The sequence below is a fragment of the Carassius auratus genome, chromosome 16 (assembly GCF_003368295.1).
Source record: "Carassius auratus strain Wakin chromosome 16, ASM336829v1, whole genome shotgun sequence".
In the NCBI taxonomy this organism is placed as follows: Eukaryota; Metazoa; Chordata; class Actinopteri; order Cypriniformes; family Cyprinidae; genus Carassius; species Carassius auratus.
Window position 1 is genome coordinate 20,385,630 of NC_039258.1, and position 27,389 is coordinate 20,413,018.

At 37.4% G+C, this 27,389-nt stretch overlaps 2 protein-coding genes across 5 annotated transcripts; one reads left to right on the forward strand and one right to left on the reverse strand.

The window, feature by feature from the left end:
• The first annotated feature begins 209 nt into the window (after positions 1–209).
• cyb5r4 (cytochrome b5 reductase 4) lies at positions 210–10,283 on the forward strand. 3 transcript variants are annotated; one of them, XM_026284703.1, is made up of 17 exons: positions 210–433; positions 1,152–1,270; positions 1,401–1,554; positions 2,109–2,209; positions 3,482–3,566; positions 3,834–3,869; positions 3,986–4,058; positions 4,454–4,511; positions 4,616–4,709; positions 4,821–4,853; positions 5,141–5,263; positions 5,989–6,129; positions 6,227–6,376; positions 6,834–6,984; positions 8,346–8,432; positions 8,793–8,954; positions 9,080–10,283. In XM_026284703.1, the coding sequence occupies exons 1-17, from the start codon at positions 283–285 to the stop codon at positions 9,132–9,134; spliced, it is 1,773 nt and encodes a 590-aa protein (XP_026140488.1). In that variant the 5' UTR covers positions 210–282; the 3' UTR covers positions 9,135–10,283. The 3 variants fall into 3 exon arrangements, with proteins under 3 accessions (XP_026140488.1, XP_026140489.1, XP_026140490.1); XM_026284704.1 differs by lacking the exon at positions 210–433 and adding an exon at positions 833–1,048; XM_026284705.1 differs by lacking the exon at positions 210–433 and adding an exon at positions 834–909.
• Positions 10,284–12,517: 2,234 nt separating this feature from the next.
• Positions 12,518–23,280, reverse strand: csf3r (colony stimulating factor 3 receptor). Of its 2 annotated transcripts, XM_026284706.1 has the most exons (15): positions 23,101–23,280; positions 22,577–22,645; positions 21,969–22,265; positions 21,508–21,640; positions 21,116–21,291; positions 20,162–20,319; positions 19,889–20,042; positions 16,350–16,414; positions 15,729–15,927; positions 15,450–15,641; positions 15,007–15,102; positions 14,814–14,882; positions 14,168–14,261; positions 13,971–14,052; positions 12,518–13,852 (listed from the first exon to the last, which is right to left on the reverse strand). In XM_026284706.1, exons 2-15 carry the CDS (start codon positions 22,632–22,634, stop codon positions 13,370–13,372), a joined length of 2,256 nt encoding a protein of 751 aa, XP_026140491.1. In that variant the 5' UTR covers positions 22,635–22,645; positions 23,101–23,280; the 3' UTR covers positions 12,518–13,369. The 2 variants fall into 2 exon arrangements, with proteins under 2 accessions (XP_026140491.1, XP_026140492.1); XM_026284707.1 differs by lacking the exon at positions 22,577–22,645.
• Between the last annotated feature and the right edge of the window lie 4,109 nt (positions 23,281–27,389).

Below are 27,389 nucleotides of genomic sequence, written 5' to 3' on the forward strand. Positions count from 1 at the left end.
GTTGGCGGAAATGTGGAAGGGTATTATATGATGTTTGAGGTTTCTTTGTAAATTAAAACTGCATTTGAGCAGAATTATAAACGCAAACGTCCAAGTTTGAGACTTTTATTTTGAAATTGTAACTCCTACTATGAAATTCCATGTCATTCTGTTTAATCTATGTACTAGTTCCTGTTGGCGGGATTAAACAGATTAGCTATTAATAAAAGTCATGCCCGTCAGCATGTGCCCCCGTCATAATGCCATAGTCAATGTTTATTATCAAAATGATAATTATGTGTAATGTTTTCTGAAAGCACTGATCGTAAAAATATCACTGGAATGCTAAAAGAAGATGATGAGGACTTTGAGGAAGAAGATGAGGAAGATGACAGAGCTGCAAACAGAGGGAACATTTCAGACGTCCTTTCTGTCATATCTAGTGTTGTGTCTGGTGAGTAAAAAAAAAAAAAAAAAAAAAAAAAAAAATCAAACAATTAAACCTGAAGTATAACATAGAAAGATTATCTGAAATGTAGTTCAAAGTAAATTATGTTAACTTAAGTGGCATATGTGTGTGTGTGTGTGTGTGTGTGTGTTTATGAACATTTATTCGGTCTAGCTGAAAAAATATATTAATATTAAAAAGTAAAAGTAAATTTTGCATATTATAATTATTGTCACTTTTACACGCATGGAAACACTATCAATAGTTTTTTTTTTTATATTGACATACCAATATAAATATGTGCCGTGTACATTTATTTAAGAATTTGTATTTAATTCTAATAACATTCGAATTTTATTATGAAACCAGAATTGTCGCTAGAGGACGCTATGACGTCATATTTTGGCGACGGTTTTTGGGATTCGAAGTCGGACTGTTACTGTAGCTGCTGTTATTTTCAGACAGCAGTATCATTGCTAGTGGTTGTTACATTTCTCTGTCTTTGTGTGTTTGTAGAGCAGTTAAATTGGATCATGTTGTTATGTTCGTTAGCTCAAAAAATTAAACCCACCTGCCAAAATGAGGAAGTCGCATTTCATTACACTTTCATAACACTTCCTCGTCAGTAACTTAAACTCCTCTGACCAGAGACGTTAAAGTGTATTTATCTAGTGTTTTGCCAGGTTCTGTCATCAGATCCGTGATATTTAGTGTGCTTGGGCAGGTTTTCTCAGAAGCTGGATTTGTTTGAAAGCATCAGAGATGTTAAATGTACCATCTCAGTCTTTTCCGGCAGCTGGGTCCCAGCAGAGAGTCGCACCAGCCGGACAGTCCAGAAACAAGGTCGGTCCCTTAAACTTAATAGGAGTCATTTAAAGAGTGATTTAAATGCATAGCAAAATGAGACTGCTCTGTATTTATCATGCAGTTATGTGTACAGAACTGCATTCACAACTGTGTGTAACATATACAGGTGGCGCTGAAGCCAGGTCACAGTCTCCTGGACTGGATCAGACTGACCAAGAGCGGACGTGATCTGACCGGACTGAGAGGACGACTGATTGAGGTCACAGAAGAGGAGCTGAAGAAACACAACACCAGAAACGACTGCTGGACCTGCATTAGAGGTAGCCAAGGACACAAATTTCTATGCTTACAGAGGTGAATTTACAGAAAACCTGTTTGGAATGTGCTTTGGTTTGGTCGAGTTAGGTTCAATGGAACCTTCAAAAAGAAAGAGCTATATATATATATATATATATTTTAAAGGCTACATTTAATTGATCGGATGTATCAAATAACACATTTTGAATATACCAAAATACTAATAAAATGAAAATGTTGTGTTTGAAAAATGCTGTCCTAAATTTAATTAAATAAAAAAATAATAAAAATGTAAAGATTGTTCAGACAAAAATATTAAAGTTTTATATGCAGCAAATCAGCTTATTATTAAAATGATTTCTAAATGATGCTGAAAATGCACTTGTGAGAAATACATTCCAAACATATTAAAACGAAAATCCAGTATTTTAAATTGTAAAGCTATTCACTAAATACATGCAGGCTGGTGAGCACGAGTGACTTCTTTCAGTTCTGTTTGCATCCACACAAGAAATAGAAGATGTTGGAGCTGTGTCAGGTGTACACATGGCTCTGTATGCTTGTGTGTTTTCTGTAGGTATGGTCTATAACGTGAGTGCCTACATGGATTTCCACCCTGGTGGGGAGGAGGAGCTGATGAGGGCTGCTGGGATTGATAGCACTGACCTGTTTGACCAGGTACATTCTCCCTGAGCGGAGTGTTTAACAGTTTATGTTACACATACAGTTACTTATAAATATACTTTAAATTGCCCCCCCCCCCCCCCCTTAATGTTGCTCACATGAAAATAATAATAATTATTATTATTATAAAAATACTTATTTAATATGGATATTAAATTCTTAGAATTAATCTGTTGATTCTGTTGAATTTGCGAAGCAATAAAATAGCATTTTACATTTATCATAGGTGACTGATCGTATATTGTTCAGCTGCTTCTTACATTTCAGCATTTATTAAAACATACATTTATTTATTTAATGTGTAAATGTTACATACCTGTATGTAAACACTGAGGATAGTCAGATTTTTAAACCAGAGTAATGGTTCATGGGAACATTTATGAAAAGTTATTAATTAAAGGTACAGGGTGTAGGACCTGCCACTAGAAGGCGCACTACAAAAACAATAACAATCGCGTGGTTTGATGACGCTAAGAAAGAGCGTGGAATGATGGGATTTGTTGTCTTCTACCCAACCACTGACGGCCATCAATCTGACGGAAATATAAATCATGGATTCAACGCGAGTTCAATGATTTGCACGAGTAGATTACATACAAAGTCAATGCAAAGATGTGATCAGACTATGGATCAGACACGTCCTCCCGCGGGTCTAGAGACGGAATGCCCCGCGTTTGGCATGTATGCCCCATAATACTAATCTTGTTGATCGTTATAATAGTATACGTTTTCTGTTACGAAGTTACGAATCAAAACAACTCACTTGTCGAGTAAAACAAGCGAGATCAGCATCTCTTTCTAGTTGAATTTTGTTGCGAAGCTACTTCCGCATTTGTCCAGGACACTGTTGTCATGTGGTTTCTACGTCAGTAAAGGCGGTAACAAAGGGTAACTAACGTCATTGACAGGCGACTGCACTGCCCCGTGTCACTGTTTAGATGGGAATTTTCTCATGATTTACACGTAATTGAAAACATCAGCGATATTGTTAGTAATCAGCTGGACAAAATATATTACTCTAGCCTAGTGGTTTTTGGATATTTTACTTTAACTATCTTACAAATTGTACCTTTAATTCTTAAAGAATTAATGAAATGTTTATGTATAAAAGTGAATTGGTCCACATTTTTGTGTAATTTAGAAATACTTTATAAACTATGTGTTTCTGAACTGAACTATTAAGTATGAACTAATAGCTTGCAACTTATTATAAGTTCTTTATTTTAGTATACATATTATCATTGTTGCTGCTTCTGTCCACCCAAGGTCCACCGGTGGGTGAATTATGAGTCCATGCTGAAGGAGTGTCTGGTGGGGAGGATGGCAGTGAAGCCCAGTCCTGCTCTTCAAGGTTCTGTCAGTTCTTTTGGCAATAGAAAATAATTCAGTGAAAACCATTCATTTTGTGATCATATATAATTATTCTGATACAAACATATTGCTTTACGGCCTGCTTTACGTTTTTGCTTGAAATGATCAGTAGTAAAAATATTTTCCATATTAATGAACGTACCGTTAACAGAATGAAATATTCCTATTAATTCAGAATCAAACCCAAAATAAGATTTTTGATGTTTTTGTTTTAATGCCTCGTTACATGGTTCTTTGGTTCCTGCAGCTCAGACAGAGAAGATGGAAAGCACTCACTTGAACGGTATGACATCAAAGCCATATTTCAACTATGCAGATTTCTTGTTAGAAATGCTGGGTAAGCTATTACTTGTTTTGTTTCATGAGGAGTAATTCTCTGTGTGGTACTCTTCATACCAGGTTTGTCTCTTCCTCCACCTTTAAGACAGGAGCCTGTACCTACTCCTCTCCCTGCCAAAGATCATCGCCCTCGGTATGTTTTTCTGTTTATCTCATGATTATAATAAAATCATACTGAGTGACTCATTCCTTGGTACAGTATCAGCTGGTCTGTGTCTTGTTCAGACTTTTTTATTCTGTTATGAAGCATTTAGGGCTAGTTGTGGTGAATAATGATTCATGGTTTTGGTTGGTTTTGTTGAGATTACATGTTTGGTCTCAGGAAGATTCATTCAGTGAATCAGAGTTATTTTAACCACTCAGACAGTTTACTAACAGGGCTCTAAAAATACTAGTGTTTTATAAAAAAAAAAAAAAGTTATAAGCTAGGCAAAAATAAGGAAAACAGAAAATAAACTTGTCAGCCTCACCTGATTGGATGATTCTTTTATATATATAATTATTATTATTTATTTTCTTCATGTTTAGGTATGATTGGTTCCAGACAGAAGGAACTGTCAGTATTGTTGTTTACACAAAGCGAAAGGTTTGTCTCAACTCATTCTCATAAGATACAGTGGTTATCTGGTTGTCTTTTCTTCAATATAAAAGATTATTAAAAATTAAATTAAAACACCCCCCCCACACCAGATTCCCAGCGCTGGCTGTGCAGTGGTGGATCTGCAAGATGATACTCTTCGTGTGGAGATGCTCTTAGGGAAGATGTCGTATCTTCTCTACTGGCGTGGGTCTTTCTGCACTTCTTCAGCCACTGAGACATTAACATTGTTGTGTATTGCTATATATCTGTCATAACATGATATAATAGTTCATAACACTTGTTCCTTTTTTATAGGCCTGTCCAGTGAAGTTCAAGGATGTGTAGATGGTGAGTAGTATGTTAAATTAGACATGCTTTTTTGTTTTAAATGTGGAAATATTTTGAAAATTACTTGTACAAAAAATACTGTGGCTGTATCATGGTACAGTAATGATATAAACTGATATTACTGTGATCCATTGTGGTGTAGTGTACATTAACTTGCTAATGATTCATTTTATGTTATTATGGCATTTACATGGTGAGACTGTTTAAACTATATGCTTTTTGGAAAATATCAATAATTTATTTTTCTAATTCTAAAGAAGTGTTTCTCTGTTGTCCTGTGCTTATAGTTCAGACAGCCCACTCCGTAGGAAAAGTTCAGGTGTGTTTCCACAAATCTGTCAAAGATAAGTGGACGAAAGTGGGGCAACCACTAGAACACCATGACACATTTATTCAGTGTAAAGATCGTGGTGAGTAACAAACCTTTGTTCTCAATTTTCTTACTAATATCTAAGTGTTTAATAATTTGTGGTTTAATTTTGTAAAGATATAGAAAAACTCTTTTTACATGAATTAAAGGGGTACCACAAGGCTCTGTGTTGGGCTCTTATTATTATCATCATTATTTAATATATATAATTAATTTAAGACATATCGGTCCTAAAACAAATTCAGATCTGTGTGGAGTTGTTTTACTGTTGTGCTTCTACATTAAATTTTGTCTTGTTTATTTCTGTTGATTTGACAATTTCCTACATTCAGAATTGGTTCTTAATATTGAGGGGAAAAAAAGATTTTCACCATTTAAAGGTGTTCATATTCAATCAAATATACATGACTCCTTGAAATAGAAGCATATATTATGAGCATCAGTGCCTAAAACAAGGACTGAGTTTGTAGAAGTCTTTGTATCTGCTGCCCCTGAACACACTTAAACTCTAAAATTACAAACCTGATTACCATTGAACATTTCTACAGTAGACCAGATGGTTTTAGCTGATACCACTATCTTAATATATAGCTTGTTAGTCCAATTCCCCACTTAATTTCCTCCTTATTGCATGTATTTTCCCTATTTCTATCATTTTATATGAAATTGTTGTTGTTATATTTTTGGCTTCTAGGTCTCTGAAAGAAATAGCTTTACATAAATTGATAATAATAGTAATGTTTAATAACATTTGTTTTACCACAGAGCTGTTCTACAGGGAATGTGTGTTGGTTTCGAAAACGGATGTCACACATGACACGCAGGTCTTGCGTTTACAACTTCCACCAGGGTCACATATGCAAGTTCCTGTGGGAAGACACGTCTACCTCAAAACCTCTCTCCAGGGTAATGCGTCACTTTGTCACACATCTAAAGATAACCAATGGAAGGTGACGGTTTTATGGAGTGTTCAGCAGGCTGCTTTTTTGTGTTTGGTGAGCAGGTACAGATGTTGTAAAACCTTACACACCAGTGGATCAGACGCTAATACCTCCCTCACAATCCAGTGCTGAAATGGGCTCAGACTTACAGCTCATGATAAAGATCTATCCTGATGGATTGTTGACCTCACATCTCGCCAACCTCCCTGTTGGTTTGTAACTTCCCATATCATTTTTTGTTTAAAGAAGGAAACAGTACTACGTGATTTTTCACCATGCAATTCATGAGGTGGAATTAGAAACCCACCCTTGCCAGTAAACCTGTTTGTAAGATCTTTGAAACTATAATTACACTTAAGGTTATATGGAGTTTTAATTTTAGTTCACTTTAATTCTCAACGTTTTTAATTCAAGCTCTAATGTTAATGGTAGTCCCCGTTTGGTATCTCAGTTCAAATTTGAATTGAATTAAAGCTAAAAAGCTTTCTCAGCCCATGGCTTCCCTGTTTTGCACACACAGAAAGAACGAAAGTGCCAAAAAATAATAGTAATTAATAGTAAAGAAAAAAAAATAGTACGTTTCAGTTTGAAAATAACCATGAAAACTGGAATTGCATTGAATCACAAGCAAACCTTACTGAGTCCTGTCATGTTTCTGGTCTGTTGCAGGATCCTCTCTGTCAGTAGGCGGTCCGGAGGGATCCTTCTCTTTGCGTATCTTGCGTGACGTCACTCATCTCTACATGCTAGCGGCCGGCACGGGTTTCACACCCATGGCTCGTCTCATACGGCTGGCTCTTCAGGATCTCACATCAGTCAGGTCTGCTCTGTACAAATCTGAAAAAAAAAAAAACACAACAAACAACATATTCAAGAAAAAAAAAAAAAAAGCAAATGTTGCAATCACTTTTGCTGGTGTCAATGTGGTTGTAATAAAGCAGGGTTGCACAGTATTATTGGAAACATAATTAAAGATGTAATTATCGGCATCAGCCCAATATGAAAAATGATGCGGATATGGCCTGAATGCTGATTATATTTACTGATTTTGCCATATTTATTCTGAGAATGCACGTACAGAATGTCTCATTTGGTGTGTGATAGAGTAAACAATCACTAGTGCGTGCAACAGCAACAACAACAGTCTCCCCCGGGTCCTGATGCCCACCTGCTGAGGGGGTATTGTTGGCCTATTTGTAATAAAATAGAGTAAAATGCACATGTAACATTAAGATTCTGTTTCTGATTAAATAAAGCAGTAACTGGTGTCATACAATCATATGTATGTTTTGATATAAAGTGATACTCCACCCCAAAATGAACATTTTGTGATTAATCACTTACCCCCATGTCATTCCAAACCCATAAAAGCTTTGTTCGTCTTTCTGAACACAATTTAAGCAATTTCGGATGAAAACCTGGAGGCTTGAGACTGTCCCATAGACTGCCAAGTAAAATAAACTGTCAAGGTCCAGAAAAGTATGAAAGACATCGTCAGAATAGTCAATCTGCCATCAGCCGTTCAACCGTAATGTTTTGAAGAGATGAGAATATTTTCTGCATGCGAATAAAACTAAAATAATTACTTTATTCAACAATTTGTCTCCTCTGTTTCTCTCTGCATCACCGTAGAGCCATTTTGGAGAATATACTCGGTTACAAAGCTTTAAAGCCATTGTTGGTTGTTTAAAAGATCTGATGGAGAAATCCAGACCGCATTTAACCACATACTGTCAGTTGTGATAAAGCTTCCCGATGTAATGGACATTGTCTTCTTTGATACTGTCACTACAGTCACCTGAGTATGGTTGTGACATTAATTGTTCTTTCATACAGATTTGTATTAAAGCAGTTATTCTAATCTGCTGAATGAAAAACACTTTGAAGACACTTACAATCAAGTGCAGCTGTCACTGCCAAGCAGTGTTGAAGCAGCCATCATGGGCATTTGTATTAATGATAGATTTGAATTATTTTAAATCTTGGCTATTAATGTATGTATGTATGTATGTATGTATGTATTTAAATGTTTACTCGTAAAGAAAAATGGAATAGTTTGGAATAAAATGATTGGTTGAAGATTATTAGTAGAAGTTACAGTTGTTATTATTATTATATTAACTTAACTAAGGTTAATCCAACAATAATTGATAGATTAACTCTAAATATTGATATTTTCAGAAAATCCAAGCTGATGTTCTTTAACCGTCAAGAGAGGGACATACTTTGGTGCTCTCAGCTGGATGAACTTTGTTCAAAAGAGGAAAGGTATCATTTATTGAATTATGTCTGACTGTTCATTCTATCAGGAATGTAACATCTTTAAATTACATCACAGTGATCTCAGCGAGAAATCCGTGCTGTATTTATTTATTTAGTTTACTGCCTCATTTTCTACTGATAAGTATTTATATAGTGCTTTATACAATACACATTATTTGTAAGTAGCTTAACTTTAATAAACAGGAAAATAAGTGTAAATGTTGCAAAATTAATCAATTTGAAAAAGAATTCAATTTCAGATGTAAAGCAGCTCTACAATAGTGTCGTCATTCAACTCGATTCAGATTCAATGTTGATTCAGTTCAGACTGTCACTAGGCAGCACCCTAACTGTGGTGTATCTTAGGTTTGAGGTGGAGCACGTTCTGTCGGAGCCTACAGATTCTTGGAGAGGCAGAAGAGGGCGGATAGATGCTTGTATGCTGCAGAACTTCCTGGAGAGACCAGAAGACTCCAAATGTCTAGTGTGTGTGTGCGGCCCAACTGGATTCACAGAGTTAGCAGTGCAGTGAGTCATTGTTTTAATGGCTTACATATATACATTTGAGATATCTGAAGCTGTTTGAGGCATTTTTTTTTTACTTTTTGGGTAATGCGTTGATTTTTTTTTACTCTATGTATACTTTCTCACAGGTTGGTCAGAAAGCTGGACTTCAGTGAAGAGGAAATTCACATTTTTCAGGGCTGATTGGGACTTTAAAGTGAAAGATGGATTTCACATACTTGCAGACTATCTCTATGCATATAGAATGCACTTTCCATTCATATAGCTGTAATACTGTTCTACTATATCGTCTTATAACTTGTAGAGATCTGATGCCACAATCAGATGCCCTGCACTCTGAGAAACATCAGAAGTTGGTTTCTTAACATTTTATTTTATTTAGTTTCCCATTTGAAGTTTGCAGATTTGAACAATGCAGAATAATTCTGCTAGGTTTGTTTATGCAACGATGAAGATATTTGATTGTTTTCTGCATTTCATATTTATTAATGACTTGGAAGATTTCGAGCACTTTGTGTAATGCAGCTACAACATAATTGAGAAAGCAATCCATGCAACAGATTTTGTTGTTGTGTCTCTATTAAGCAAATTAAAAATGATCAGTTAGTCAGGATGCATGAGATGGGTTACTTTACAAGTATAGCTATTGCTGTTTGGAAATGCTAATCTGATTGCAGAATTAATAATGTTTCTCAGTGTGTGTACCGACTATTCTAATGGTAAATTATTATTTATGGTAAATGATCGACCTGGAACGCAATTCCCAACAGAAATGTATATTTTGTGCCTCTCGTGCTGTTGTGTTTCAACTGAAATCTGTAAACTTGTATGACAGGCCTGATGTCAGTTTAGAGGAGGCTGAAAACTATTATAGCAAAACACTTTCTGTTATACCAGCAAACCAGGTTGCTCTGAAAATGTATCTTCATGCATTGTTTATTGCATGATACTTGATATTATGTGTTTGATACATTGCAGTCAAAATATTTATATATTGAAGAAAGCTCTGAAATATGATTGATTTGTAAAAACTGATAATTATTTGACTAGTCAACCACTGATGGCTTCCAACAGAAAACTTTAACCGGATTGTTCTATCAGTGCTCACATTCAAGGGTAGGATGAGATGTGGCTTAAGCTGTAAGCAGCAAGAAATTGAATTAAATGGTTAAAAATACACCTGATACACCTACTCTTTTGATTTCTGCTGCTATCTTGTAGTCTGAAACAAATCTTCTCGCCTACAAGAAGAATGTTATTAACATTGGCAAATATTACAGGACAATTTATTCCGATCATCAAAATCATTAAATAAAATGCAATTTAATTTGACTTGTACACGATTCATACTTTTAATGAAATTAAAGTAGTTCACCCAAAAATTAAAATTTAGGCCAGCTAAATTGCAAATGTGAATTTATCTTCATCGGAACAGATTTGGAAAAACATTAAAACATTTACTCACCAGTGGATCCTCTGCAGTAAATGGGTGCCGTCTGAAAGAGAGTCTAAACTGCTGATAAAAAAAATATATATATATTTATACATATATACATATATATATATATATATATATATATATATATATATATATATATATATATATATATAATAAAATAAATTAATGTTAATAACACACTTTTTTAACTCAAACCTGTCAGTCCTATAATGTCAGTGAATGGGAATCATGGCTTTGAGAGTCATAACACATACACGAACAAAACTGAATGAAACCCTGCGGCTCGTGATGATGTGTAAAAACACAAAACGATCGGTCTGTGCAAGAAACTGAATAGTATATTGTTTTTTTACCTCTTATCTTTACCGCAGTGTCTGAACTGTCCTGAGCACATTCGCGTCTTCTTCTTCAGCATGTGCATAAGACGTCTTCTTCTTCTTGCTTTACAGCAGATCACAAACTTACATTACCGCCACCTTTACGTTAGTTGGCCAGTGACACTCCCAATTTAGATTGTAGATAGAGTGTCAATGGTCCATTTAAGAGCATGGTGATGGTAATGCATATAAGTCTGCGATCAGCCGTAAAGCAAGAAGAAGAAGATCTTAGAAGATCAACATCTTGATCTTAGAATTAAGAGTGTTTTCTACAAATAATTTTATGATCGTTCGTTTTTGTTTCACTTGCATTCCCCGAAAATGCACTTAAAGCAATTGCATGTAACTGTGCTTTAAGTGCTACTTAGGAGTCGTTATCTGTTTGTCAAGTGCTGGAATATTACCTAATAGAATGACTCGTAATTAGTACACGCTCGTTTATTGAAATTTTAACCTAATGCTGGGTTCCAGACATTTTTTTGACATATTTTTAGACATATTTTAAACCCTTAAGTGGAAAGAGGCTTTTATTTAAATATTGTGGCTCATTCATCCAATTTGGATGAGTTTCATTCTAATTGGTCAAGGACCCTAATTATTTTTATGACTAGCAGCTTATGATTCCATTATAATGTTGAAATTCAGACAAGTAATGAGTTTAAATTAAATTTTTATATGAAATCACCTACTAGAGACAGCCATTGAATACTATGGGCCTAAAATGCGTAATTTTCTTTCAGGTATACTTTGTAATTGAAGGTGTGCATAAAACATATTAGCACATTGCACATTCAAAAATATGATTTTCAATAAAAAAAAGGGGGAAAATAAATGCAGAAATATTCACATAGGACACTAATAACACAACTATATGCATGAAACCACTCAGAAAAAAAAAAATGTGCACCAATGGGTCAACAAAGCAAATTAGGATAACTGTCTCCAAAGAATGTTGTGGAATTAAGTTTTGGTAATTGCATTTTGATTGTTAATTTATATGTTTCTAACACATTTATAATATAATTTGGTGTTTCACTCTATTTTATGTTTCCTTGTTACAGTGAATTGATACAGTACTTGCCAATTTGTATTAACTACATGTATTAACTATATGGTAAAGGTTAGGATTAGGGTTTTGGTTAGGATGAGTGTTTTGGTTTAGGGTTAGTTATGGTTAATTCATTTTATTACTATAGCAGTACATCTAATGTGTAATACAGACTTTTTAAAATAGCTTTAGACAACAGGTTCAGTCCTTGAATTTTACTGGTCAGACTGTCTTCCAGGAGTGCTGATATAGGACATCTGGTTCATCAAGTGGAAGTAGTGGCCTAGTGGTTAGAGAGTCGGACTCCCAATCGAAAGGTTGTGAGTTTGAGTCCCGGGCTGGCAGGAATTGTAGGTGGGGGGAGTGCATGTACAGTTCTCTCTCCACCCTCAATACCACGACTTAGGTGCCCTTGAGCAAGGCATCGAACCCCCAACTGCTCCGGGTGTGTATTCACAGTGTGTGTGTGTTCACTGCTCTGTGTGTGTGCACTTCGGATGGGTTAAATGCAGAGCACAAATTCTGAGTATGGGTCACCATACTTGGCTGAATGTCACGTCACTTTCAACATTGAGACTTCTGTTTGTATCGTCCCCAGACAAGAGTGTTACTCTTTTTCACTAGTGGTGGGGAATTTTCAGATATTTTGACAATTTCTATAGAACGCACGTAACTCTCTATGAGTCATTGAATCATTTATTCAACCCATTTGTTCAAACCACTGATTATAATCAGTAGTGAAACAAGTGACTATGAGTCAATGAACCAGTCACACAGCCAATTTGTTTAAAACACTAATCATTCAGTAATAATAATAATTTAAAAAAAAAACTCAAATTCCATATTATACTGCAGAACTAATTGACATTGCCTCAAAACATCTGCAAGACACATTTAATTATTTATATTGAGTACAAGAACTTGAAGTCATGAAGCTAAACACTCTGGACTGCACTTTTCATGTTGGTTTGTAATGCAACATCACCTTAATAAAGCTCACTGTAAAGACAGAGGCCATGCTGAGCTTCTGCAGAGCTTCAAGAAAACATACTAAAAACATTGCATTCCCACACGTTCCGGTCTAAAATTAGACGAGAAATCATTTAACTCTTTTAATTTGTCCTTTCCAGAGGAAGTGTTGTTATAATGCCAGATTTAACTGTATTCTTGTAAAATTCTTAAAATGTGATTTCTTGAGACAAGTTTCACATAAAGACCAGGCAGTGATTTTACTGATTGGCTTTCTTCTTACTTGGAAAAGGTAAGTACCATTTTCTCTCATTCATTGTAATACCAGTGGTCCGTTTAACCTATAAGCAGTCCCTAGCAATTCTGCAGAAAGTTAATAATGATTTTTTTTTTTTCTTAGTTTTTTTGCTAATCACTTTTAAAAACAGATCTGTCGTGTGAGCCAAATCCATCAGCTGTGGTTCCGAATGCATATTTTTGTATGTTTGTACATAAGCTCAAAATCAAAATGAAACACAAATTCTTAAAAAAGAAGCACATAAACAGGAAATGGATGAATCTGAGTTTAGGTATGATCAGTACCCCTGAGCTCTAAAGATCTAAGCATAGGAAATTCTTCCCAAAGTTCTTCATTCTCCTCACTCTCAGTGAAACTCTGAGGGAATGTGCTGAAGCGTTGTACTTTGGAAACACTGCCGCTTGGTGACACATTCTCATACGGTGGGGGGCTGCAGGGGTCGTCCGCTCCTAACAGAGGCTGTGTGGATTCGGAGCGAACGTAGGGTGGCCGACAGGATGAATGGTTTTGATATGGACCACTGAAAACCACTGTGGCATAAGGAACAGAATCCCTGTCATTCTCCGAATCGTATTGGACACAGGTCTGCAATGAGGAATGACATTCATCATAACTGTTGATGTCGCGTGACCACTGGCTCTCCTTGACATAGTCACTCTTGAACGGCTCTTTCTCATCCAGATCAAGAAGACTGAAGCGGGACAGGTACACTAACACAGAATCCTTGTCTTCTACAAAGGAAGGAATGCCCTTGGACAAAATCATGTTGAAATATGAATTAATCAGGCATGTTTGATTGACTTTTAAAGCCATTTGATTATTAACCATCAAACTCTCTTTCAGATATTGATGAAAATAATAACCATACCTCCATTGAATATGTGGTGGTCCACTTCTTAATGCTGCTGTTGGCAGGATCAGGAATTATAGGCCACAAACACATCTTCACCCTAGGAAAAATCAGACAGAAATTTAATTATATATATACACACACACACACACACATTTTTTTTTCTGACCTTAATAAACAAGAATAACAAGCAAAAAAAGCATGTGGATGCTCACCGTTCAGTTTTCCCAAAACATGCAAACACAACAATGATGAAAAGTGATAACCCAATGTATATTGGGATAACAAACATCGTCATTTCAATTCCATCTGAAAAATATTTTCAATAATCAGTCAAACCAATAATGAAAAAACATGTGTCTGCATATTCATAATTTAAAGTAGTAAAGTCAAAACAATTTGTCTGATGAACTGCATTCACTGAGAGTCTGGTGTACAACCAATGCAAACTTTGCTTTACTATAATTGATTTTAAAATCCAAATGCAAGATATGGTATGTTAATTAAAGGCTCTGTATATACGCTTTTGACTCTAACTACAGCATAAAAATACCATGATATGTTTGCAGATATTTTAGAAACATGCTAAGTTAACATATTTGTTTATCTGAAAAACAATGTCAGTCAATGTGTCTGTCTCTGTTTTGGCTTGTATATATATATATATATATATATATATATATATATATATATATATATATATATATATATATATATATATATATATATATCCTGAACATATAAATGCAATTATGGATATGTATTGTCTACATCTCAATTACATCTCAATTACAATTACATCTGTCTAGTATCTTAATTATAAGGCACATCAATAAACTTTTTTTTTTTTTTTTTGTATACCTCGAATGGTTCCATTTTTCTCATTGGAATGTTCTCTTATAATATTCGACACTGGAGCCACAGAGGATGCTGTAATAATACATGGAAATATAAGTCTGAGCCCACTAGATGGAAGTATCGTATCATAATCCAGCTTTGCTTGCTCTACATCAAGTCCTCAGATTTCCACTGCTGATTTTCATGCACTACACACCTGTCTGAAAGCTGTATGGCAAAATGTATGGAAATCCAATCCCTCTATCGTATTTGGGATAAATAGAGATCTGATAATGTTTGTCAGGCCTTAACCCTGAAATTTGAAATAAAACAGCCATAATTAGATCTGCATGCACTCTGTGAACAACAAACCTTAAGAATATAAAACATTAATCACAAGATTTTATTCATTCATTTTAGTGGCTTTAACGTACTAAATAACTTAGAAAACATTTGTTTCTCATCTCAAAATATGTTCCAAATTATTACTGTAGTGTTAATGATAAGAGATCAGGAGAAACTGAACTTCACTCATTATGCCCCAAAAATCCAATCTGACAGTTGTTTTTCAGCTTAATTCCAGTCTTTACTGTCACATGATTCTTCAGAAATCATTCTAGAATGTTGATTTGCTGCTCAGTTCTTATCAATAATAAGCACCTGTTAGTATGGTACTGGAGATGTTTTTGTCCATCAGAATGAAGGACAGGGGAGCTTCCGGCATCTCATTCAGAGATCTCCACTCAAGCACATATCCTGTGACTGTGTGGGACGCTGGTGTCCCTCCCCACACCAACAGCACGGACGTCTCGGACTGGGGATGAACACTGAAATTAGAGACAGAGCCCAGCCCTAAAACAACACAATAAGAAGTCATCAAACATTAGCATTTCATTGGTAATGCACATCAGAAATATCACACTTCCAGCAATCAAATACCTTTTTTCCGATACACCAGTACTTCGGTATGATCCGAGCTTGCCGCTGCGTTAGTGGCTCTCAGGTAAACCTTTTCAACCTTCTCGGTAAGATTGAAAAAGCAGTGGCTTTCTTGCGTAATACACAAATTCCTTTTTGGTTCCATTGATTCAACAATGTATGACAAATTCCAGCCGTTGGGCCGGAAATTTTCTGAGGGCTAAAATGAGATAACAGAGGTGAAAGGGAAAGTTACAGGCTTAACTCTCAAAGATCCAAAGATCAATTGATCTCCATCACTCTCTCTCTTAAAATAACACTGGTGTGTTCATGGCATGATAAAGGCAATAACTTCTAAAACTTGCTTACTAATAAAAATTAGTAAGCAAAGCTGATCACACTTTCATATCACACAATCTGTGGCTATATTTTTTTGTGTTGCCGTTTATTTTAAGGGGGAGGGGTATTTATACTTTACAAATATGAACATCTTTCAGATGTTCAGATCTTTCATTCAATAACTGTCTGGTCACATGTGTGTAGGTGTGTATAATACAGTATAGCATGTAGTACCCTCACTGTAAGCCTAGAATATATTAGACATTTTCCAAGTTGTGTCAGGACTGTCAGAGTGACTCTCACCTTCCAGTAGAGCTGTGCATTCTGATCATCCACTTTAAGCCATGTGTCCAGGCTGCCAGTCGGAGCTGATAAATCAAAAAGTAACAACTATTTAATTTTTTGCACGGATAATTATGTTTTGGAGAAGACTTCAGAAGTGGTGAAACAGAAATATAGTTGTATAGGTTTCAAGACAAATTTTTGCTGAAATACTTATTGTCTTCATGTCAGGGCAATTCTGACTATTACTGTGTGGGTGTGTATGTGTACTAGTATATAAGGTTTATGAAGACACAAATCTGTATAATTACATGGGTACTATAACGTAAACATGGTTTATAAGGGCACTTTTTTTCTAGCAGAAAGCAGAATAGCAGAAAGCTTTGTGTGATAGATAGGGTAGATATGGGAATGTCCCCATAAAACAAGGAAACCCAGTGTGTGTGTGTGTGTGTGTGTGTGTTTGTGTGCGTGCATGCGTGCGTGTGTTTTGTCACACATTGCAAGTACAATTCGAACATGCACTCTATGAATTAAATGAAAATAGCTGATTTTTAAGGGTGCTTGTTAACACCTTTATTACCTCTCATTGATAATAATAATGATTTTTTTATTTTTATTATTGTGATTATACAAAATCAAGACAGAAATGTACTACCACTGTTATGATACAATTTAAAAATCAAAAATAAACTGCACTTTGAAAATTAATATTTGATAAATGTCTATATGGAGTCTGTCTTTAGTTGAGAACATATTTATATGCCTTTTGTTACAAATTTTGTAATTTGATGAAAACCTACAATATAATCTTGAAACTGTAATGCTGTGTTCCCAAATGCACATATGCAAAGTTCATGTTGGACAGCATCGACTGCAAACAAGACACTGGATCAAAATATAACACAGTGCCACACTTTACTCTGAAACACAGTGCATGAGACCATTTTAGATTTGAAATGTATACTCAGAGACAAATCAAGACATCGCAATTTCAATTTTATTTTCATTCTATTTCTTTTAATTAGACATTTTTTGATTTGAGTAATTCTTAGCTTTTTGTGAACTCATGAAGCCCCTGCTCTTCCTCTGCGAAAATGTTTGGGAAACCTTGTTTGGGAACCAATTATCTGTATTTACAATTAACTATGACTTTTGCCACAATAAACTCATATTTTGCTGCTTATTAATAGTTAGTAAGGTGGCTGTTGGTCTCAGTCTCAGACATCATGCCCATAGAACATTGACTAAATGTCTGATGCAAATGACATTCAAAAGTGGAAACACATCGTCATCAGATTGGTTGAATTATACAGGATTTCCGGAAGACATGCGTGTTGCGTTCTTTAACGTTCCACCTGGAAACAAAGATGACATGGCGTCAAACCCCTTCACGAAAGAAGAAAGCCGCTGTGTTTACAGCTGTGATGACGAGCGTTTATCAGGATCAACTGCATGCTGGATACCATATTTTCCGGACTATAATTCACACTTTTTTTCATAGTTTGGATGGTCCTGCGACCTGCGATAGTCAGGTGCGACTATATTTATATATATTAAAGGGACAATAAGTAACTTTTTAGGTATTTTATTATCTAAAATCAATATTTTTATTCATAAATATGCCCTCAATGGTGTACAAATACATATGCCAATGTTTAAACTAATCCTCGTAAATGAAGAATTTATTATCTTTATATACATGGGACGGGTAGGTCGACGGAGGCTTCCATGTAGTTCCGCCATCTTGCAAAACTATAATAGCAGAGAGGGACAAAAAGTACTAAGCCAACGCGTTTCTACAACGCGTTTTTGGTCAGAGCCAGAAACGCAGGTGCAGAGCAGTGAGAGGCGCTTGAAACTGCACCTGCAAGTTTAAAAGTCTGGATTGCATTCTTATTATGGACCATACATATGCCACGCCACAGGAGAAGAAAACATCATCGCCAAAACAGTCAAAAATAGAACGTAAAAGGAAACGTGACCGTAGATTACAGAAAACAAGAGTTAATGTCGGGGAAGCTTTTTCTAGGTGGAAAGAGCTAATGCTTGATAAAGATTTCAAAAGAGACGCTGAAGTGGCCAGTTTTCTTCTCGACAGGTAAGTCAGTGTTACAATCTATATTACAATATTTTTTTTTATTTCTAACAATGCACATTATTCAGAAAATATAATGAATAAAGAAGACATAACTACTAATTACAATATTTCATGTTTTCCACAGTCAGTAATTCATACTGTAACATTCGTTTTTATGGTCATGTTGCTGTTTGTTTGAAATAACACACCTGTTCACCTGAAGGAAAACTCGACGAAGTGCTATTAGAAGACATCCTGTCAAAGCTTTTTGGTACATATCGCCTACCGTAGATGCAACGCGCATTTGAAAAAGCGAGGCGCTGGAGAGCAAAATTAGTTTGAATGCAAAATACAATTTCACCACTAGATGGGAGTAATTCCTACTTAGTGTCCCTTTAATTTATCAAAATTAATTTGACATGAACCAAGAGAAATGAACCAAGAGAAAACATTACCGTCTACAGCCGCGAGAGGGCGCTCTATACTGCTCAGTGCTCCTGTAGCCTACACTGAGCAGCATAGAGCGCCTTCTCGTGGCTGTAGACGGTAATGTTTTCTCTTGGTTCTTGGTTCTAAATAAATGAGACTTATAGTCCAGTGTGACTTATATATGTTTTTTTTTCCTCGTCATGATGTATTTTTGGACTGATGCGACTTATACTTAAGTGTGACTTATAGTCTGAAAAATACAGTATGTGAAATATTTAAAGTTTGCGGCACAGAATCCTTAAAATACTTCCGAGAGTTTTACACACTGGTCTGTTATTGTAGTGACATTTCCACACCCCGAACATGCCGCTGAACAAAATGAGCTGTGATTGGTTGTTTGACATGACGGTTAAACGGCCTCATGGCCGGGCCTTGGCCAAAGAAAGCTGCCATGAATTCCAGACCTACAGGTTTCTGTAGTGTAGTGGTTATTACGTTCGCCTCACACGTGAAAGGTACCCGGTTCAAAACCGGGTGGAAACAATGGCTAATATTTAAGGGAAGTTGTGGCCTAGTGGTTAGAGAGTTTGACTTATCTGAGGGTTTGAGTCTTGTGCCATCAATACCACGACTGAGGTGCCCTTGAGCAAGGCATCGAACCCCCAAACTGCTCCCCGGGCACCGCAGAATAAATGGCTACCCACTGCTCCGTGTGTGAGTTCACTGCTGTGTGTGTGAACTTTAGATGGGTTAAATGCAGAGCACAAATTCTGAGTATGGTCACCATACTTGCCTGAATGTCACGTCACTTTTTTTTTTTTTTTTTTAGCCATCAGTCAGATACTAGGGAGTTGTTTGATTAGGTATGGAGTTGATTAATGAATCTAAAATAAGTTATTGCAGAATAATGCATTAATTATTCTTTAGAAGTACTAATAAAGAACAGTAGTGCTAGTAATATGGACGCTAATAAGCAACTAGTAAACAGTGAGAAAGGATCCCTAAACTAAAGTGTTGCCCAGTAATTTATTGTAAGATACTAACTTCTTACCCTTCATAACGGTGTTGGCTATTTTTGGATCGCTCCATTCACTCCATTTACTCAATGTACTATACTTCACTCGCATTGTGGTGCTGTAATTTGTACCATGAAAAAGGCCACATACATTTATTTTGCCTCCATTTTTTTTTGTGAAGGGCAAAACCTGTAACAGAATGAATATTTAAGTCACTTTCTGAAAAACAACAACAAAAATGACAAACAATAAAAATGTACAAACAGTGCCATTATAGACAAAAATTATTGTGTAAAGCAATCACTTACCAACTCTTTGTTTTGCTGGTTGTCTACTGTTTTCAGTCTCAACTCTAAACTGATGGCAGTCATCAACCATTGCTCAGATTTTCCAAGACTCCAGTTGTAATTTAAGCAGCCTGCAACATCTGCTTCAATCCTGTTAATCTCTGGAGGGTCGAATATTGCTGAAATACAATGCATGAAATGAACAGCACATACAAGCCAATAACCTCCAGGACTACTTACGATTATTAGCAACTGTAACATACAATTTTTGCATAAAATAAACATTTTTAAAAGATAATGTGAATGGTCTACTTAAGGCAAAATTTCATTGGCTACAGAACAACTGAATTAGACCCACTCCACAAGATATTGAAATGTAAATATAGTCATATTAATATGACTAGACATTGATCTGAAGTTTGAAATTGGAATACTGAATTTCCTGAACTGCAAATCAAATCACTTCTTACTTTATTAGTACACCAACATAATACATAATTCATTTTGACTAATTATTATTAAACATGCATTTAAAAAAATAATGTCAATAATACTATTGTCCGATATAAATAAACACATTAAATAAACATTTAGAAACATTTAAATCTATTGATTATGTAGTATTTTGGAAACAACGTACAACACAAAGATGAGAATTATTACTATAATGAAAATGTTGTTCTGCTCCATTTTGAATAAGAGCAAACAAATTAAGTAGCCTATTTATTAATTATGGTGCACAAAATGTCCATTCCATTTGAATCCATTTGTATTTAAAAAATAATTCAACATCCTCTATGTTAATGCACATTTACACATTCAGCAAGTGAATAAACTGAAAGCTAAAAGCTGAACAAAAATAATGATATCTAAATTAAATTCTGAATGGAGCACAGTCTGGTTAAAGCCACTAAATCCACATTAGTTCAGAATTCTTGATTATTCTTGAGGAATAAAGCTCATTGCTCTTCTTACCTGTTTCCATTGGGATCAGCTTCAGGGTTTCAGAGGTGACATTCCCAAAGACATTCACCGCTGTCACATTTATCTCCAACACTGAAAGTAAATTATATGATAGCCGTGGAATCAAGTAAAAATGCTCTCCACGTGGTATACGATATTGTTCACTTGGAACCTTTTTAGCTTTGACCCTGGAAATTGAAGAGAGACAAAAGTATAAATATCACAATTCAGATTAAATTTACTATGAGCATAAGCACAAAGTCACAATGTCCTGGTAATATGTAAATCTCAAAATAATAAAATATTAACAAAGAATAAATTATATTGTACACTATACTTTCTTTTTTAAAGCGATTAATCCATCAACAAGCTGCATTTCTGAAAATGTCAGTAGAAATTCGTACCTAAATATGTTAAGTGTATAATTTGTAGAAAGAATTTCCCTTTCCTGACCAGGATCCCACTTACACAGGAATACCTTTTTTTCAGGTCTTAGATTCAAAGAACAGCTCAGGTTTTTAGGAATGGATGGAGGATCTAAAAAAAATAAAATAAAGCAGAATCAAGTGAGCTTGGACTACACAGTGAATAGTCTACATTACATTTTTGGAAATGTCATCTAGTAGATAAACTGTGAATTTAAAACTGACTTTATTCAGAGCTGGCAACATGTAAATGGAAACAAGAATATGAATGACAGAAATACAGTCTGTCAAAGATAGGTTTTGCTGGTTAAACAATCAGCACCAACATCTACCCCAGATAATCTATTAAATATGGACCCTGGTTAAGCTCCATGACTGTATTTATTTAGTAGTTAATAACATAGTTTGTATTAAATTATTATTATATAAAAGATCCTCACATCCCACTTTCACTTGCACTCCATTGACAATTTGGCATTTCTCCTCTTCACACACAGCGCAAGCAATGGATGTGTCTGTGTCTAGACTAGGTATGATTACACCATATGTCCCGTTACTCTCCTGGTAAGAGAGATTGCTGGGGTCAAAACCGTTGTTAATTTTCCATGCCACATGGAAGTCTTTGCCTTTGGTCAGTGTGCAGTCATCCTTGATGGAGCAGGACACTGACACGGGTGAACCAGAGCGCACCACTTCAGCAGGAGTGTGAATCGTAGCACATGAAGAAGCTTGAATCACTGCAGATAATAAATGTGTGGCATTTTAACATCAAGAATCAGTGTTTGAAAGCACAATCATAAGCAAAGTCAGCTAAAGAAATTGGGCTAGCTAGCATAAAAATAGCTACACAAGTCTTGTGACTTTGAATGGTTTCAAAATGTCTGGGAAATCTTGGCATGACATCAGAAAAACCCATTAATTGGTTTGTATAAACAGTATATCTATACCAATAGGGATAGATAGATAGATAGATAGATAGATAGATAGATAGATAGATAGATAGATAGATAGATAGATAGATAGATAGAATCATATGAGATTTCTTCACCTTTTATCAAGGCATTTACAAATATCCACAGCACAAGTAGAAGCCAGACTGATGCCATGGTTATGACGACTGAAAAAAAAAAAAAAAAAAAAGTATATATATATATATATATATATATATATATATATATATATATATATATATATATATATATATATATTGTTGAAATATTGTTACCATTTCAGAAGAATTACAAGTCATACAAATTACAAAACCTTCACCTTTCTAATATGCGATTTGAAAGTTTCTAAAAACGAAAGTGTGGGACGTTATAGGAAAATAAAGTAATTAAAGGAAATCTAGAAATCTAAAGCTTTATTATTGACCAATAATGTCCAATTGAAATGGTTAATTAAAAAAAAAAGTAATTCAAGTTTGATTTAAATATTTTCTTATAAAGTACACAAAATCTGTAGACAAAAGTATACTGAAAATAAACATACCGTTTAAAGCAAGTATATAAATAACGTTAGAAGTGTTTATTCAATTTAGAGTGGAAACATAAACATGAATAAAATACATACTTTAAGGTGTTCTGCATCTGTAGGTTCTCTGGTTCACATTTAAACTCCTGTGTAATTACTGCCCAGTGAGGTCTGGTGCGCAGTTGAGGTTTTCTTTGAAAAAAAAAAAAAAAAAAATTCCAGCTGCTGTTCTGAGAATGATTTCTCTGCTCTGAAAAGTCACTGCTGTCAGCCCTTCCGTGGGATTTCATTCTTATACCATTCTGAACCACGAGTACAACTGAAGCAGGAAATGTCAAACTCTTGTGAAACCATTGTACACTTGTGTCTGTCTCTGCTCACAATTTTTAACTCTTACTTATGAGGAAACTTTAACAATCTCAGTATATTTAATACAATATATTTATGAAAAAAAATGTGTAATAATAAAAATAAAAATAAAAATAAACTCACTGGCCACTTTATTAAGTACACTTGCAAGTACTGGGTTGGATCTCCTTTTTGCTTTCAGAATTGCCTTAATTCTTTGTGCCATAAATTCAACAAGGTGTTGGAAACATTCCTCAGAGATTTTGGTCCATAATGACATGATAACATCATGCAGTTGCTGCAGATTTGTAAGTTGCACATCCATGATGCGAATCTCGTTCCACCACATCCCAAAGCTGCTCTACTGGATTGAGATCTAGTGACTGTGGAGGCCATTTGAGTAACGTGAACTCAGTGTCATGGTCAAGGAACCAGTCTGAGATAATTTGAGCTCTGTGACATGATGCATTATTCTGCTGGAAGTAGCCATCAGAAGATGGGTACACTGTAGTCTTAAAGGGATGGACATAGTCAGCAACATTACTCAGGTAGACTGTGGTGTTTAAACAATGCTCATTTGGTACTAAGGAGCCCAAAGTGTGCCAATAAAATATCCCCCACACCATTACATCACCACCAGCAGCCTGAACCATTGAGATAAGGCAGGATGGATAAATGCTATCATGTTCTTTATGCCACATTTTGATCTTACCATCTGAATGTGGCAGCAGAAACCTGATTTCTATGCACAGATATGGAAATAGCAAAGACTTTACAACTATTCATTGCTTCACTCATTGGCCACAATCTTCACAATCTACCGAGCTCTCTTCAGCATCACCCTGGAAACTGAGGCTAACCTGCACCTGCTCATCACGGGTTGAGAAGCCTCGCAAACTCCGCTACCTGACCCCCGTGTCCAGGCAACACAGTTACTACTCAGGATGACAGCTCACAATGACGTAACGATGTATCTCCAGATGTATCTCCAGATGTTCCAGGAGGCATGGCCCAAGGAGGAATGGGTGCGCATAGTTGCCCCACTGCTCATGGGAGAGGCTCACCGAGCGTACTTCGCGCTTCCCCCTGAACAAAGTACCTCCTAAGAGGGCTTACGGAAGGAGATCCTGGGCCGGATGCGCTGTCTCCAATCAGCGCTACCCAGCTGTTCAATGAGTGGACCTTCGACCCGTGGCAGCCGGCCTGGGCTCAAGCCGCTAGCCTCTCCTGTCTGGCCCAACACTGGTTGCTGGCCGGGGGTCCCACCATACACCAGGTAGCAGAATGCGTTGTGGTCGACTGCCTCCTGCGTACCCTTCTCTGCCCACTACATCAGGCAGCCGGTATGCAGAACCTGGCCAATGTGGATGAGCTCGTCGAGGCCATAGAGCTGGCCATAGAGGCCACCCAACACCGGGAGGTAGGGGAGAGTGCGCCGCCGTTTCCCTGAAGGGTGGTCCTAGAGCGGCGCATGCCGGAGGGCATCCAGCGACTGGTTAGCAGGTCGGCGGTTCCCGGCCCTCAAGATGAGCCCATGATGAGCCAGAGAAGTGCCTGCGCGGCGGGTTACCACCACTGTGCCAACTGGCATAGTAGACGTCCGGCTCGTCAGGGACCAACCAGTGCTGGTCCTCCTCAGAAGGGACTGGCCAGGGTTCGACCGCCTGAGTGCGCTGAGTGGCGGCCGAAAATAAGCGGGACTGGGACTAGATGCTCCCCTACGTGTTCTTTGGCGTTGGAGAAATACCTCAGGCCTCCACCGGTTTTCCCCCGTTCGAGCTGCTCTTCGACCGACAGCCCCACGGTCTGCTTGACATCATCCAGGATGATCATTGCCTGCAAGTTCTTGGCCACCTGGCAAGGTCCCTATACAGTCATGGAAAAGGTCGGCCCCATTACGTACCATGTGCGGCAACCAGGTAGAAGGAGGGAAGATCAGCTCTACCACGTCAATCTTCTGAAGCGCTGGGTCGGGCCGGCGCCACAGCTCTCCGCCTACACCGGCTCGACTCCCGTTGTTGTGGAGCTGCAACACCTGGTCAGTCAGTTTCGGAACTACACAGAGCTGGCCTGACCCAGAACCCCCAGAAGTGCCATCTGGCCGTCTCCAAAGCGAAGTACTTGGGATACCAGGTAGGTCGCGGCCTCATTAAACCTCAAGAGAAGAAAGTGGCAGCTATCCTCTCCGTGCTGCGCTAGGTGGTTCCTAGTGCTCCAGGACTTCAACTTCACCATGCAACACCGAGCGGGGACAGCCAATGCCAACGTTGACGAACTCTCCCACCTATGGTCAGCTTTCGCAGGTCTGTCAGGCTCCACTCCCCACCCTCCCCCAATCTCCTCGCTTCTCCAGAGGAACAGGACGATGCTTAGGGGGGTGGGGGGAGTGTGACACGTGTCCCGAGCTCTCTTCAGCGTCGCCCTGGAAACTGAGCAGACACACCTGCACCTGCTCATCACGGACTGAGCGGCCACACCTGCACCCCATCAGCTGCTACTCATTTAAACCCCGCAAGCGGGCACAGAGGTGAGAGATTTCTCCGCAAGACTCGGCTAACCCTTTCTTTCATTGTGCCCACAGAGATCAGCGAGTGACCGCCAGCCCCAATGCCCACGGGAGATCACGGTCCCACACTGCACCGGTGCACCCATAGCAAAGAAGCCGAGCACCGAGTACCAAACCGCCTCGTGACAACAGCCTTTCACCACCCTTCTGATTTGATTAAAGGAATAGTTCACCTGAAACTAGTTAAAGAAACAAACAAATAAATAAATAAATAAAAATGACCTTAAAAAAATATTGATGTGTTTGTTTATCTGAATATTTTTTTATTAATTTAGCATTTCATTACTTGCTCACAAAGCGATCATCTGCAGTGACTGGGTGCCATCTGAGAAACAAACTCATCTACAACTATTTTCTTACAAAGTAATTTTTTTTTGTGTGAACTATTCCTTAAATGAATAACCTAATCATGTAATTCATTTAATTATTAATTTAATTTTTATTTTTTATTTTTTTTAGTTTGTACATTTGTCTACATTTTCTCGCTGGAGCCTCCAGGTTAAAGAGAACTTCAAGAATTGAGCTCCTGGTTTAAGTGGAGAATAAGGTAAAATTGACTTATCTGTATTGTTTTGGGTTTCTTGTTTTATGTGATGTAATAATGGGTATTAGTTTGTATGTGATTTGATGTGATTTGTTTTTTTCACGGTTTATTTGTAGTCAACATTTTAAGCCAGGAAGCTACACCTTCCGCAAATCTCTATGCCCTCCTGGGATACAAGGACAGAGATAGCTGCTCTGGGGAGAGAGGGGAGAGAGATGTCTTCACCATCCCCCAAAGGGCAGGTTCCTCTCTCTCTGAGTCGCCTGTCTTGGGCCTCTTGCACTTCTGCTCATCGCCAGGTTTGACAGGGACCAGGACAGGTGGGTCAGCCTGCCTACACCCAGCTCCACAGCACTGCTTGCTGGAAGCAGCAACTGCTCGTCGGGGCAGGGTGTGATGAACCGCCTCAACCTGGGACGGAGGAGGGACAGAGTAGGTAGAGGAGTGATGGTCCCATGAGGTTTGGTTCCCCTAGGGGTATGGTTCCCCTAGGGGTATGCCACCACTGAAACCCTCAAACCACCTGTGCTACTTCTGGAAATAGCCCTTGTCTGGCAGCCACCAGGATGAGCACTACATCGCAGCAGAGGCAATGGGGCTCTGCCCCCCTGGAGGCAATGGAGCCTGGCTCGCTGCTCCGAGATGGTCAGCTTACTGCAATGGAAACATGACTCATCTGCGAACCCCACCTCAGCATGTTTAATGCCCAGACGCGTGAGGCCGCGAACGTGACCATCACCTGGCGCCAGGTAACGACCACATCTTTAAAAAGATGTTCTGTCATCTTACCATAGACGAAACTGTGTATGATCTTTTAGAGAAATAGGCTCTTTCAGGGAAATGCTCTTTTAGGTGCTGAGACGCACAGGGGAAATGAAGTGCACAGCCTGAAGTGCTCAACCCACTCGACTCATGATCAACCATCTCATA

What these genes read in the sequence shown, in the direction of transcription:
- csf3r (XM_026284706.1), bottom strand. Translation starts at nt 22,634, where the DNA reads ATGGCATCAGTCTGGCTTCTACTTGTGCTGTGGATATTTGTAAATGCC. An exon ending in CTCCAGTACCATACTAACAG is followed by an intron (nt 15,103 to 15,449) that starts GTGCTTATTATT and finishes TTCAAATTTCAG; the next exon opens with GGTTAAGGCCTGACAAACAT. An exon ending in TGTTTTGGGAAAACTGAACG is followed by an intron (nt 14,053 to 14,167) that starts GTGAGCATCCAC and finishes GATTTTTCCTAG; the next exon opens with GGTGAAGATGTGTTTGTGGC.
- cyb5r4 (XM_026284703.1), top strand. Translation starts at nt 283, where the DNA reads ATGTTTTCTGAAAGCACTGATCGTAAAAATATCACTGGAATGCTAAAA. An exon ending in GCCAAAGATCATCGCCCTCG is followed by an intron (nt 4,059 to 4,453) that starts GTATGTTTTTCT and finishes CTTCATGTTTAG; the next exon opens with GTATGATTGGTTCCAGACAG. An exon ending in CAGGATCTCACATCAGTCAG is followed by an intron (nt 6,985 to 8,345) that starts GTCTGCTCTGTA and finishes TGATATTTTCAG; the next exon opens with AAAATCCAAGCTGATGTTCT.